Source organism: Amblyraja radiata, chromosome 32 (genome assembly GCF_010909765.2).
Source record: "Amblyraja radiata isolate CabotCenter1 chromosome 32, sAmbRad1.1.pri, whole genome shotgun sequence".
In the NCBI taxonomy this organism is placed as follows: domain Eukaryota; kingdom Metazoa; phylum Chordata; class Chondrichthyes; order Rajiformes; family Rajidae; genus Amblyraja; species Amblyraja radiata.
The window spans coordinates 16,506,695-16,521,704 of NC_045987.1; the positions used below are offsets into that span (position 1 = coordinate 16,506,695).

Below are 15,010 nucleotides of genomic sequence, written 5' to 3' on the forward strand. Positions count from 1 at the left end.
GTTAACCAGCATCTGCAGTTTTGGCTAGCCCGTGCTGTCCCCCCTCCCCCCCTCCCCTTCCTTCACCCTCTAGCTGTCTCCTCCCATCCGCCCGCCCTCGGGCTCCTCCTCCTCCTCCCTTTGTCCTTCTTTCTTTCCCCACCCCCTATCAGTCTGAAGAAGGGTTTCGGCCCGAAACGTCGCCTATTTCCTTCGCTCCATAGATGCTGCTGCACCCGCTGAGTTCCTCCAGCAATTTTGTGTACCTTCTGCAGTTTATTGTCATCAGTGATAGGGCTAGAATTAGGCCATTCAACCCATTAAGTTTACTACAACATTCAATCACGGTTGATCTATCTCTCCCTCTTAACCTCATTCTCCTGCCTTCTCCCCATAAAAGACACCTATAAGGTGCTTGCTTCTACAGTAAAACGGTTATCTTGATGGATCCTTGTGGTAGGCCTGTATATTGGCTGACCCCTGCTTTCTCCAGTGGAGAAGATTTCACAGACTGCTTCCCAAATCTTTGGTCATTGTGTTATTTAAGTTGTGACATCCGACTGAAGTGGGATGATTGGAAGATTTGCAGAATCTTGCATAATGTTTGTAATTTGTGTGTTATCCCATATGGATCAGTTGCCAGAGGTAAAAGAAGAAAGGAAGAAGGGAAGAGAAAATGATGATACTTTCACAAGTCACAGTGATATTCTTTGTTTTGCATACCCATGGTATGCAGAGTTGTCACACGAAGGTGCCTGTCAAAGTTATAAAGTATCCTGCTCAGCAAAGCTTGAACATAAACTACACGAGTCTGCACCTCAGCAAGACCAGTCGCTGATGCTCTGGAAGTGAATGCTCCAGTTTTGAAGAGAAGGAAAATAATCAGTCATGGTGTCCTCTATCTGAACTTGGAAACAAGAGGAGTCTGGAGAATTAGAGTTGTGGATACGTCGAGATGTTAAATCAGCAACTGTCTGAAGAAAGGAGGACCTGGCGTGGGAGAATCGCGTGTGGGGGGCGAACAAAATAACAAAGGATCTGGCGTGGGATACTTTATAACTTTGCCTGGTACCTTCATGTCACAACTCTGCGTCCCATGAGTATGCAAAACAAAGAATATCACTGTGACTTGTGCAAGTATCATCATTATCTCTTCCCTTCTTCCTTTCTTCTTCGCGTCCCCCCCCCCCCCACTCCCACACCCACATCAGTCTGAAGAAGGGTCTTGACCCAAAACGTCACCTATTCCTTCGTTTCATAGATGCTGCCTCAACCGCTGAGTGTCTCCAGCATTTTTGTCTACCTAACATTATCATCAAGAAGGGTATCGACCCAAAATATCACCTATTCCTTTTCTCCAGAGATGCCCGAGTTACTCCAGCTTTTTGTGTCCACGGTGTAAACCAGTATCTGCAGTTCCTTCCTACACATGATATTCACATGGTTACACAGTGCTCTGATAGAGACTATACCAGCTCATACACCAAGGAGATGTGACTGGCTGCCGTGGATCTGTCGCCCTGCAAGTGAGAACATATGGGAGGAAACATAGGCTCCATACCTGGAATTCTTCTTCAGAAATCTTTAGTGAAGGCCCAGGTGGACCAGGAGGACCAGGGGGACCCTGAATGAAAGGGAAATATTCTCGTCAAACAACCAAATCATCTTGTAAAGACACAAAATGCTGGAGTAACTCAGCAGGTGAGGCCGCATCTATGGAGAGAAGGAATGGGTGATGTTTCGGGTCGAGACCCGACCCGAAACGTCACCCATTCCTTCTCTCCATAGATGCTGCCTCACCTGCTGAGTTACACCAGCATTTTTTGTCTACCTTCGATTTTATCCAGCATCTGCAGTTCTTTCTCACACAAATCATCTTGTGTGTTTTCTGCTGTCTCCTCACCTGCAAAATCAGGGATTTAAACAATGCGATTCTCTTTATTCTAGACCCTGCGCCAGTCACAGACCTGCTCTTGGAGGATTCAACTGCAGAGGGGACAAGCAGTGACACAGAAGGCCTTCACTTTCAAGCTGGGAAAGGGTGCAGAGAAAATTTACGAGGATGCTGCTTCGAGGGCCTGGGTTATAGGGGGTTGAGCAGCCGAGGACTTTATTCCTTAGAGCGTCGGAGGATGAGGAGTGATCATATAGAGGTGTACAAAATCATGAGAGGAATGGAATGGGTAAATGCACAGTCTTTTGCCCAGGATAGGGGAATCGAGAACCAGAGGACATGAGTTTAAGGTGAGGGGGGAAATATAATAGGAACCTGCAGGGTAACTTTTCTTTACACAAAGATTGGCGGGCGTATGGAACGAGCTACCAGAGGAGGTAGTTGGGGCAGATTCTGTCGCTTGAATTCCAGCGTGCCTCGTACGATTGATATATGTGATACATAATATAAATGAAACAAGCCCCAATACTTACCGGAGGTCCCTGAGTGCCTTTTACCCCTGGGCTTCCTGAATATCCTTCAAGTCCCTGCAAACCAATGGAAACCCTATTAAATTATAATTATCCTGTCAAATGTTCGACTGATTATCCATAACTGTATGTATTACTGTAACACCTGTACAAGGGAGCAGCCAGTGAGAGCCTGAATCTAAAGATCAGGTGAATAAACATGATAGGTGGGGGACATTTAACCCCATGGAGATCTAACCACGGTTCGATATACAACATAACATTTTGTGACAAAGGAGATTGATGAGGGTAAGGCGGTAGACATTTTTGTAAGGCTTTTGATAAGGCCACTCATGGTAAGCTGATCCAGAAGATTAAGATATATGGGATTTACGATGACTTGGTCGGATGGATTCGGAACTGGCTTATTCAGAGGGTTGTGGTGGAAGGTGGATATTCTGGCTGGAGGTCTGTGACCAGTGGAATTTTGCAGGGATCTGTGCCGGGACCTCTGCTGTTTGTGATTTATATAAATGTGGTGAGTACGTTTGCTGGTGACACTAAAATTGGAGGAGTTGCAGAGAGAGAGAGGAAGGCTGCCAGATAATCACAGTGGGATATAGATTAGCTGCAGTAATGGGCGGCGAAATGGCAGATGGATTTTAACCCCAGCTGGTCCAAGATGTTACACTTTGGGAAGTTGAATGCAAGAAGAGAGTGTGTAGTTAATGGCAAGACCCTTGACAGCATTGATGTGCTGTGGGACCTTGGAGTACACGTTCATAGCTCAATGGAGGTGGCATCACTAGATAGGGTGGTACAGGTGGCATATGGTATGCATGCCTTCATTACTAGGCGCGTTGAACATAAGAATCCAGAAGTCTTGATGCAGTTCTGTAGGACTTTGGTTAGGCTGCATTTGGACTTTTGCTTGCAGTTCTGATCACCCCCATTACAGGAAAGATTTGGAAGCTTTGGAGAGGGTGCAGAGAAGGTGTACCAGAATGCTGCCTGGATTCGAGGGCTTCAGCTGCAGGGAGAGGCTGGATAGACTTGGATCATTTTCTCTGGAACGTCAGAGACTTGAAATAAGTATATAAAATTAGTCACTTTCAGATGGGCACGTGGATTTGCAGGGAATGGAGTGATGTGGATCACTTGCAGGTAGATGAGATCAGTTGAGCTGGGCATGTTTGGCACAAACATCATGGTCAGAGGGGCCTGTTCCTGTGCTGTACCGTTCTATGTCCTCTGTTATTTCCTTTCTGCAGTCTGAATGTAGTAGCTACATGATCTTGACATCACCTTGGAGTCCATTTCGCACACTGTTCATTCTAATTCATATAGAAACATAGAAAATAGGTGCAGGAGTAGGCCATTCGGCCCTTCGAGCCTGCACCGCCATTCAATATGATCATGGCTGATCATCCAACTCAGTATCCTGTACCTGCCTTCTCTCCATACCTCCTGATCCCTTTAGCCACAAGGGCCACATCTAACTCCCTCTTAAATATAGCCAATGAACTGGCCTCAACTACCTTCTGTGGCAGAGAATTCCAGAGATTCACCACTCTCTGTGTGAAAAATGTTTTTCTCATCTCGGTCCTAAAAGATTTCCCCCTTATCCTTAAACTGTGACCCCTTGTTCTGGACTTCCCCAACATCGGGAACAATCTTCCTGCATCTAGCCTGTCCAACCCCTTAAGAATTTTGTACGTTTCTATAAGATCCCCCCTCAATCTTCTAAATTCTAGCGAGTATATAGTGGGAGGAAAATCAGTATTTCGATCGGTGGCATTACACAAGCTCTATGAAAGTGTTTTCACTCCGCACACAACTAGTCACTGAAAGCAAATGTCATCGATGTAGCACTGTAGCTGCACTATTATACTCACTGAACAGCTGGAAAACCACTTACTTTTAGTCCAATTTGACCCTGTAAAAAAGTGCAAAACAGCAGTAATGTGACTTTCATAAAATAAAATAGCGTGACATGAACCAATATCATTTACGCCTTTCTCCCAAAAATAACTGCTGTAAAAGGAAGCAAATTCATTACCAACCCTTCCATTAATTGTGTTCCCTTATCACAGTTTCAACACCTACTGAATTTTCTCCTTCGCTGAAACTGCCGACACAGTCCGAGAATCACACAGCATGGACAGAGGACCTTTGGCCCATCAAGTAATCTATAATGACCAATTGATCTCATTAACTCTCATGTCTTTGGGATGTGGGCAGAAATCGGAGGACCAGGGAAAACCCACACAGCCAAAGAGAGAACGTGAAAACTCCACGCAGACAGGACCAGAGGGGAAAATTGAGCCCAGATCATTGGAACTGTGAGGAACTGGCTCTACTAGCTGCACCACTGTCTCACCTCCTGGGATGAGCTACCACGAGTATTTCACCTCTGATGGAGGTGCAGCAAAGATGACAGGTGCATCTCCTCCCACCACCCCGGCCCTGTTCAGGTACCAAGCATGCTTTGAAGCTCTGGGCAGTGCATGCACCAAGTTAACTATGTTTTATATGAGATCTGGACTTTGGACAAACAGTTTGGGCAATGATTAAAACGCATGAAATACAGCAGAAATACAGCAATAATATTAATCAACATGAGCACACCTACCAGTAATCCCGGGAACCCTTGCCTTCCTATATCACCAGGGTGACCACGATGCCCCTGCCATTACAAATGATATCACTTTGAGATTATAATACTCCATATATATGAAAAACATCAAAGCGCACCTTTGGATTTTTACTGTTGAATCAAATAATATTCATCTCAGTTCTCCAATTTATCAAATACAAGGATTTCCTGCTGGTAAGTCTCAGATTCCATTGTCTTTATGTTTCTGTGAAAGTACCATTAAATGCCGAGGAAGACTGACTAAACAGGAATTAAGCTGGCAAGGAAAGTGTTGGGATTATTTGGAAATTGTTCCTCGTCCCTTCAGACTGATCAACTAAAATATATTAATATATATATTCTACTGTTTGCATCCTTGTATCCCTCTTGTTATCACACCTTCCCTCCGCCAACAATGGGCCATTATGGGCTCCACCCTCAGGTCATTTGGTGCCGGCCCTGATTTGTTCTGCCTTTTTCTCACCTCTAGTCCCCCCACCCACCCTCTACTTTCAGTTTGAAGGATTCAGACAAGAAACGTAATCTTTTTTTTTTCTCCAAAGATGCTGCTTGACCCGCTGAGTTACTCCAGCATTTAGTGTCTCTCTGCAGGACTGCAGGTTGGGGTTGCATTTCCTATTGAAGTGATCGGCTGCATCCAGCCTCTGTGCATCATGTGGCTCAAGGCTGTCCTCTCCTGGCTGGGTAATGGAGTTACTGTTTAAACTCTGCCACCCCCTGGAACAAAGCTTCTCAGCACTCCTCTCCTAGTTAACGAGTAACAATAGATAAAACCACAAGCTGAAAGTCAGCTTCAAATGTTGGAGTGACTAAATTACTGCTCAACACAAGTAAATTAAAGTTTTAAAAAACTACAAATGCTGGAAATCTGAAATTAAAAGCAAAAGCACTAGACATACTAGCTACACTAGTTCCGCCTGCCCGCATTTGGTCCATATCCCTCCAAACCTGTCCTATTCATATAGCTGTCTAACTGTTTTTTAAATGTTGGGATAGTCCCTGCCTCAACTACCTCCTCTGGCAGCTTCTTCCATACATCCACCACCCTTTGTGTGAAAACATTATCCGTAAGATTCCTATTAAATCTTTTCCCCTTCACCTTAAACCCATGACCTCTGATCCTCGATTATTCTACTCTAGGCAAGAAACTCTGTGCATCTACCCAATCTATCGCTCTCATGAGACAGACTGAGACAGAGAGAATTTTCTATCCCACAAATGATTTCTAACTTCATAGAACAGTGCAGTAAAGGAACATGCCATTCATGCCGAACATGATGCCAATTTAAACTAATCTCCTCTGCCTGCATGTGATCCATATCCCTTCATTCCCTGCACATCCATGTGCCTATCTAAAGGCGTCCCAAATGATTGCCGAGTGCACCATCTTCTATTTGCATTTGGGGTAGTGCTATTTACCTGCTCTCCCTTACGGCCCATTAATCCTGGTAAACCTTCAGTTCCCGGTTTCCCCTGAAACAAAGAGACACAAAACCACATTCAGAAAACAACCCTTTTCACATCATGCTTTAATTTCACTTTGAAGATCAAAACACAAAGAAAATGCTGCATTTCCAAATTAATCTGCTGAGATGTTATCCTGGATAATAAGAGGAAATAAATCATTCTGATTAATCACAGGCAGTGCCTGAGAACTGGAATAACATTTGAAGTTAGCCAAAGAATACAGCAATCTTAAAATTTGCTGCGTGCATTCTGTCAACAATCCAATTTCTTCACTGGACCCACTGATAATAAAACGGTCCCAACTAAATCTGAAATAAGCCATTGGATATTGCCAAAGGAAAACCCTTCTCATCAGATTCAGCCTGGTGGGAGATGATAACTCAGCCACTTCACCTGGCTACCCTAGACTGGCTGTTGTCCATGGTACATGGTCACTAAAGAGACCTTGTTCCTCCACTCTTCATTAACACACATCCGGGGGAACCACAGAAACAATGAGAAGCAGTGCTGACTTGTGTGGTTAATAGTTCAGATGTTCTAGGAGCAGAATTGGGCCATTTGACCCATCCACTACTCTGCCATTCAATCACGGCTGATCTATCTTTCCCTATCAATCGCATTCTCCTGCCTTCTTCCCACAACCCCTGACACCCTTATTACCCATTAATTGCCAACTGAGGGTAGCTGCAGCCTCAGAGAGTGTTCAACCTTGGTCCAGTTTGTGTGGGTTATTTCCAGCTCAGCCATCAAGGCAACTGAGCTCAGTAGCACTTAAACAATGTCTCATCGTTCTAGAGACATATATAGAGAACTAGACTAAGTGGGACCCGTTGGGTCCCAGCATCACACGGGAGGGCTGGTCACCAACGCAATATTCCACCTCTCCACCAATTCCAATATTGTTCGCCAGTGTGGGTGGGGGGGGGGGGGGGGGGGCTTTCTGTTGCGCTAGTATGGGTGTTGTGGGCCGAAGGTACTGGTTTCCAGAGGGCTAGTATAGACATTGTGGGCCGAATGGATTCTTGGGCTGGCAGCCAACTGTTGCAACGATTTTAAAAGCCAAGCCTATGGCAAACAATTGGGCAGCAGCCACCCGACAACCAAAATTCATTTTGTGAACACAAACTTGTTAAAAAGGCGAGGCAAACAATTGGGCAGCAGCCACCTTACAGCTGCATCGAGGGGCCTCACCGTGGAGTAGACGTGCATTCAGTGTTATTCGCAGCTCAGAGAGCAGTGCCCCTCTTGCTTCCTGTGTCTGGCAGAGACTGAGTGAGGGACTGCACTTCCTGGTTTTATAGTCGTCGTCCCCCGCCGCCAGCAGGGGCAGCAGAGAGAATGGGGAATTAAAATAAAACATTAATATGGCTCTGATTTTTCATCGATGGGAAAAATCCTCCGGTTCCGGAAGGCGGAGGGGGGCTCTGAGCGAGGTGGCCAAAAATGATGGCCGTAGGTGACGGCGTTCTCTCGGAAATCGCAGCACAGTGGGCCAAAAGCGGTCAAGATCAGACTTTTAGTAATATAGAAGATATAGCAGGGAGACAGGCCCAAATCTACACTGACCATAAACCACCCATTTACACTTATCCAACACTAATCTAATCCAACTTTATTCACTCCATATTGCTATCAATTCCCCCCAGATTCTGCCACTCACCCACATGCAAAGGGATATTTACAGTTGGCCAATTAACCTACCAACCTGTATGTCTTTGGTTTGCAATCTACTACCTTATCAGTTTTACTTTTGTGTTTAATTCAGATGTTTTGCTGATCTATACATAGAATATTTTAGATATGAACAGAATAGATATGAATAGATTTGATTTGATTTGATTAGTACGGGTGTCAGGGGTTATGGGGAGAAGGCAGGAGAATAGATAGATCAGCCATGATTGAATGGTGGAGTAGACTTGATGGGCCGAATGGGCTAATTCTGCTCCTAACACGTATGGCCTTATGAACAGCATGGAAAACTCCACATACCTTTTTGCCTGGGTCTCCATGAGGTCCTGATGTTCCTGCATCTCCTCCGGATCCCTGTGACACAGAGAAAAGTGAGCAGTGGTGATGTTAAGTGAAAATTCCTGACGGTTCAGTCAGAACGTTGTTCCACAAAGTTGCAACAATTTACCTTCTGTCCCTTCAGCCTTGGCCTTCCTTTTTTACCATTTACTCCTGAAATTCCCTATAAGACAGCATCATTTACTGTGATTATCAGGCTTACAATTGCAGACTTCATTGTTATTTTTAATATAATACAATAAAAGTATTCCTCTGTGGGTGTTCAGATGGCATCATAGAGTTTTACAGCAGGAAAACAGGCCTTGGGCCCAATCTATCCATACCAACCAAGGTGCCTTCCTATGCTATTCCATTTTCTTGTGTTTAGCCCATATCCCTCTATATCTTTCCTATCATGTTCATAAGTGATAGGAGTAGAATTAGGCCATTCGCCCATTGTCCACCCTGTCATTCAATCATAGTGGATCTATCTCTCCCTCCTAACCCCATTATCCTGCCTTCTTCCCATAACCTCTGACACCAGTACTAACCAAGAACAGTTGAGGTGATGCACAGAACCTGATATACTACACTATAATGTTATGTGGTAGCACAGCGGTTTATAGCAGAACCTGAAATCAGGTAAAATAGCAACCTGCCAATTTGAAGTTTAGAAATTTGTTCAGAAATAGTTTTGTCAAGAAACTGGGTCACAGACGCTGGCCAGTTGATTGAAAATTACTTTTAAGTTGGAACAAACTGCAGTTTCCACCACTCCAGTTTGAATAACAGCAAATGGAAAATTCGACTGAGCAGGTCCCAGTCAATCTTGTAATCAACCAATCTTGTAATTGATCAATCTTGTAATCAATCCCCCCACACGATTTAATTCCTGTGAAACATTTCTTCAGAAGCAATGCAGGGGAATTGGACCCTGTCATTGAGCCCCCGTGAAAAAACTAATCCACCATTGTGTTGGTGAGCTGTGACTTACAGAAGATCCGACTGATCCAGGAAAGCCCGCTGGTCCTCTGTCACCTCTTGGGCCCTGCAATGCAGAAATGGTCAGTCAGTGTTTTCCTGCATTAGCAAAGACAGCGAAGGTTCATTAGTGTAACATTGGGGATTATACGTTGCTCACAAGCCCAAGGTCAGGAGCGCCAACCGCTGGAACAATGATTCACGCAAGTGTAGATACAAAGAACAAAAACGCCACATTACTGAAATGCATCAGCCCATCCATGTAATCCCTGCAATTTTAAAGACTAAATAGTCATACTTAAAATCTGGAACAGAAAAAGGCGGAAATTCGTTCTCTATTGCAAACAGTAAAAATGCATTGAACTGCATTGATGAAATATGGTTGCAATGGACTTCAGGTGTGGAACGAACCAGTGGATCCAATGCTCACTTCAATACATAAAGAACTATAAGAAAAGGAACATCAGTAAATGTTCCTTTACCAGTTTCTCCTGCTGGGCATTTATACTGTGTATACTAAGGATCAAATTTGTTCAGTTTTTGTCCTTGGTTTTGGATCTTTGCAGTATGTCTTGCTCTATGTTTTGTCGTAGTTCCTCCAGTACACCAATTACTCTGAAAATTATATCCCGATGCCTTCTCAGAGGCTTCACTCTGAATATCCAGGTACACATCACTGGGCATCAGGATGGCATGAGGACATTTCTGATCAAGTTCTTAACTGTGGCCATTCTTTCTCAGCAGAAAGTTTCACTTGAATCTTGAAGACTTTCTAGTAAACAAAACACAGTGCTTACCTTTAAGCCCTTTTTCCCCCGTAGTCCTCTTGGTCCAGCCTTTCCTCTTCTCCCCTGGAAGATGGAAGAGAATGTCCCCAGAATACTAATTATTAACAGGGTACGACATTTCGCACCAGGGAAATGCGAGTCGTTTCAAAGTGTGAGGAATTTATAGGTCATGTGTTGATACCTACCGCTCTTCCGGGATTCCCTGGGTCTCCTGCAACTCCATCAACCCCACTGTCCCCCTGAAATATAAATATAAATAATATTAACCGCAGTTCACAGATGCCTAGAACAGTTGCAGCAACAAAGAGGAGGTTCGGCCCATTGATCCTGTGCCAGCTCCTGGCAATCACATGGTACAGCTGGATCAGAAAGACCCATTAACATCCCAGTCATCCTCTCCCCACTCCCATGGGGCAGAATATGCGATAACTTAAAAGCCAGATTCAGTGATCTGAAGAAGGGTCTCAACCTGAAACGTCACCTATTCCTTTTCGCCAGAGATGCTGTCTGACCCACTGAGTTACTCCAGATTTTTGAGTTTATCTTCAGCTTCTTCCCTGCTGTTATCAGTTTCTACAACAGTCCTCTGATAAACCTCGATATTCCAATCTATCTCTTTGCAGCCCTGGCACATTTTTTAAATCTGCATTTTCTCTATTCTGCACCCTTATTTTCTCTTTTGCATTACCGGATGTGCTCATGCATGGTAGGATTTGCCTGGGCAGCATGCAAAACAAAGTTTTTCACTGTATCCCAGTACATGGACAATAATAAATCTATATCAATACCAATGTACCAGTCAGATGGTGGGCAAAGTGTCACTGGATGTCAAGCTCATTCAGGCAAGGAGCCAGGGTGGTGCGAATGGCCCAGTGTGAGCTGGCACCATGTGGGTAGAAGCAGCACAGTTCCAGAGTTGCTCACTGGTCAGTGGGAGATGTGGAACAGTAACCTCTCGGGCATTGCGTTAATGAAATGTGTTTGTGCTCAGGTTCAGTTTCAGTTTTGTTTATTGTCATGTGTACCGAGGTACAGTGAAAAGCTTTTGTTGTATGCTAACCAGCCAGCAGAAAGCATGATTACAATCGAGCCATTCACAGTGTACAGATACATGATAAGGGAATAACATCTAGTGCAATGTAAAGCCAGTAAAGTCCGATCAAAGATTGTCCGACAGTAGTTCAGCAATGCTCGCTGGTTGCGGTAGGATGGCTCAGTTGCCTGATAACAGCTGGGCAGAAACTGTCCCTGAATCTGGAGGCGTGCGTTTTCACACTTCTATACCTTTTGCCTGATGGGAGAGGGGAGAAGAGGGAGTGGCCAGGATGTAATTCATCCTTGATCATGCTGCTGGCCTTGAGAGAATGAGGGAAAGGTTTGTTGTCTCGACATCAGGACATGAGGTTCTCAATCTCCTTCCTGTACTCCGACTCATCAATATTTGATATCCGGCCCACAATGGTGGTGTCTTCTGCAAATTTGTAAATTGAGTTGGCACTCTCAGTCCATTGTACTCAGTACTACAAGGAACTGCAGTTGCTGGTTTACACAAAAGGACACAAAGTGCTGGAGTAACTCAGCAGGTCTGGCGGCATCTCTGGAGAACATGGATGGAGCCATCCTATAGGTCCTATCCACGTTCTGCAGAGATGCTTGACCTGCTGAGTTACTCCAACACTTTGCGTCCTCTTAGTAGTTTGCTCATTCTCTGCAATTAGTTCACCTTTTCTCCTTTGACCCCCGTCCTGCCTTCAAAACCTTGTTGACCTCCCGGACCCTGAAGGTGGAAACAAACCACATTTTTTAAATGCGGCAGGGAAATGGCTATTGATGTTTCAATTTAACAAATAAGTATTCCTTACTGTTTTGCCTGGAAGTCCAGCTTTGCCCTGCGGTCCTTGCTCACCCATGGAACCCTAACATTGAAGCAATAAGTTTCCAATGGTGAATATATAATAAAGGGGGGGGAGCAATATTGTAAAATACAGTTGGCATTTACACTTCTTTGCTGAAGCAAGGATTTCAATGTCACCACCAACCTCCATCCCTGGATCACCTGCTGCTCCTCTATCTCCAGGCGTTCCATCTGGCCCCTGAAAATGTGCATTTCATTAGTTAATCATTCAAAATGTTGGCTCGAACTAGTGAAACTAAGTTATACTAAATAGAAACATAGGGCCCTGGAACATTAAGCACAGTTCTGGGTCTCCCATCTGAAGAAGAATACACTTGTAAGGGTGAGAGTGCAAGAAATGTTCACCGTGTTAACTCCTGACATGGTGATGTTGACCTATGAGGGGAAATTAAGCCACCTGGACTCATTCTAGGGAATGAAAGGTGACCTCGTGGAGTGTCATATGTTTCTGATGGGGATTCATATGGTTGATGCAGGGATGATGTGTAGTCTTCAGAACCAGGGGTCACAGCTTTAAAAGAATCGATCAAGACTGAGATAAGAGGAAAATACCTCACCCTGGAGTGAATACTTGGAATTCACTACTGAATTGACAGAGCTCTGGGGTTCAATTGCTGAGACTATTTGGGATGGAGATTGATAGCTTTTTAGAGTTACAGGACTCAAGGGTTGGAGCAGGAAAGCAGAATAACCTTATTGAATGACCTTGCTGAAGCAAGACTGTTTCCACAATGTTCCCACAACCCAAGTGCAAGTTAAATAATCGTGCGATGGAGAAAGGAATGAAAGGATGTGACAATGGGTTAGAAGAAGGCTTGTATAGAGCTTAATGATGGCAGAAACTGATAGAGTGGTCCTGAACAGAAGGCCAGTGGGCTCTATGGCCAGTAAATGAGGGATAAAGATGGCAGACTGAGGACTTTGTGGAGCATGTGGTAAGTCCTGGACAGCTCTTCTGAAGGAATTACAATGCACAACCTAGATAAACCTCCTGCCTTGCATTCTAATTTCTATGCTCTTCCATTTTGAAAACGGATTCACAGTTAATTGATTATTAATCCGAGTAGATGAATTGTATAAACTGAAATCAAGATTTGTAGTCAATCTTGTTTTTTCACTAAAATAGCTGGAAATTATTGAGTACAATGTCTTTATTTTCAAAATAATCACTGACACTTTAAGTCTAGATCTTACAGAAAGGACAGAAGTCAGTAATTTCATCTGGAGAAGGACGAGGCTTAAAAAAAAATGACGTCCATTTGTTAGAGAGTGGAAATTTAGCGAGGAGAAGGAATAAGTGTCTTTGGCATTATGAAAAGTGGTGGAAAAAAAAAAGTTGTAAAAAGCTAATTCCAAGGGTCAGCAAAAATGTCTTTCCGTCATTATCGGCAATAGATGGATTGTCGAATTGAAAGTTGAAGGAGCCGCTGAATGATGCAGCTTAATATTTCCCCAACATTCAGGTTCTCAGGCTGCTACTGAATGAAGCCGTGATCTCTGGGGTGAACACTGGGTTTTTAGCAGAATGGAAAATTCACCAGAATGGAAAACGTGTCCAGGACTCCGAGACGGAATTAAGCTAAACTTGTCATAATAACAATGAAGGGGAGAGAGAGTGGCCACTGGGGAAAATAAGGCAATAAGAATAAGGGGAAATATTGGAATATGAAGTGAAGGCAAGGCATTTACCCACATTTACAAAGAAATTAGGATCAGAGGTTCAGATTCAGATTCAGATTCAGATTCAATTTTAATTGTCAGTGTACAATGTCAGTGTACAGTACAGAGACAACGAAATGCATTTAGCATCTCCCTGGAAGAGCGACATAACAAATGATTTGAATAAATAATAATAAGTGTCCGGGGGGGGGGGGGGGGGGGGGGGGGTGATTGGCAGTCACCGAGGTACGTTGTTGAGTATCCAGCCCCTCAGCCTGCTTTGCCAATCGATACCAAATTCAGAAATGCTGGAAGAACTCAGCTAGTCAAGCAGCCTCTGTGGAGAGAGAATCTAGTTTATATTTTGGGTCAAAGACTTTCATCTTGACTGGCTGAGTTCTTCTAACATTTCTGCTTAGATTCCAGCATCTGTCGTTTTATTTGTCGTCCTGTTAAACCATTGTATCGTGGCTGGTTTGGTTTCTCCACTTGGCCATTGAGATTTAGTTACTGTAATAAAACAGTTGAACAGGTTTAATGTTGTAAAAATATCGAGTTCGGTTTCAACGTTATGACCCGTGTAAACTCAGAAAAACTTCAATCCAGGGACTCTGTTTATTCCCCATGCCTTTATTGGCAGTCAATTTAAACATCAAACAAATCCACTGAATGCAATTCAAACACAAATATATGTTTTAAGCGTACTGAAGTAACAGGTCCTTTCATCCAAGCTGATCAATGTGAAGTTAAGGCTTGAAATAAAAAATCTAATCACAATAATCTTCACCAAGTTAGCAGATTTTCCCATGTGTAGGTGCACTAGGGAATTGGAAAGGCAGGGAACTCACCAGAGGTCCTGCATTGCCCTCGAGACCACGCTCCCCCGTCATTCCCTGCAGTCCGATTTCACCTTTAGGGCCTGGTGAACCTCTCGATCTCACCGGACCAGATGGGCCCTGCATCGTTTGATTTTAAACAACAGATGTGTAAGAAAATGCAGGCGACGCACTTATTTGTAATGATATATCGGTACAGTATTGTTCTCGTATTTGCCCATTAATGGATTTGCATAATCCCATTGTCCTGGAGTTGAAAATTAATGGGGTTTTTTACAGCAAAGTACAAATGCAACCGCTTCCAGATCGATAAGTATTA

General features: G+C 43.9%; 1 protein-coding gene across 2 annotated transcripts in view; it reads right to left on the reverse strand.

The window, feature by feature from the left end:
- LOC116991000 (collagen alpha-1(I) chain-like) overlaps positions 1-15,010 on the reverse strand; it is a 196,726-nt gene that overhangs the window by 10,149 nt on the left and 171,567 nt on the right. For both annotated transcript variants that reach the window (XM_033049254.1, XM_033049253.1), the window contains 14 exons: positions 14,704-14,811; positions 12,321-12,374; positions 12,144-12,197; positions 12,005-12,058; positions 10,467-10,520; positions 10,291-10,344; positions 9,507-9,560; positions 8,643-8,696; positions 8,495-8,548; positions 6,458-6,511; positions 5,015-5,068; positions 4,301-4,318; positions 2,407-2,460; positions 1,541-1,603 (listed from right to left, as the gene is read on the reverse strand). In XM_033049254.1, the coding sequence (XP_032905145.1) occupies positions 1,541-1,603; positions 2,407-2,460; positions 4,301-4,318; positions 5,015-5,068; positions 6,458-6,511; positions 8,495-8,548; positions 8,643-8,696; positions 9,507-9,560; positions 10,291-10,344; positions 10,467-10,520; positions 12,005-12,058; positions 12,144-12,197; positions 12,321-12,374; positions 14,704-14,811 (783 nt within the window). The remainder of the gene's footprint in view (positions 1-1,540; positions 1,604-2,406; positions 2,461-4,300; positions 4,319-5,014; positions 5,069-6,457; positions 6,512-8,494; positions 8,549-8,642; positions 8,697-9,506; positions 9,561-10,290; positions 10,345-10,466; positions 10,521-12,004; positions 12,059-12,143; positions 12,198-12,320; positions 12,375-14,703; positions 14,812-15,010) is intronic.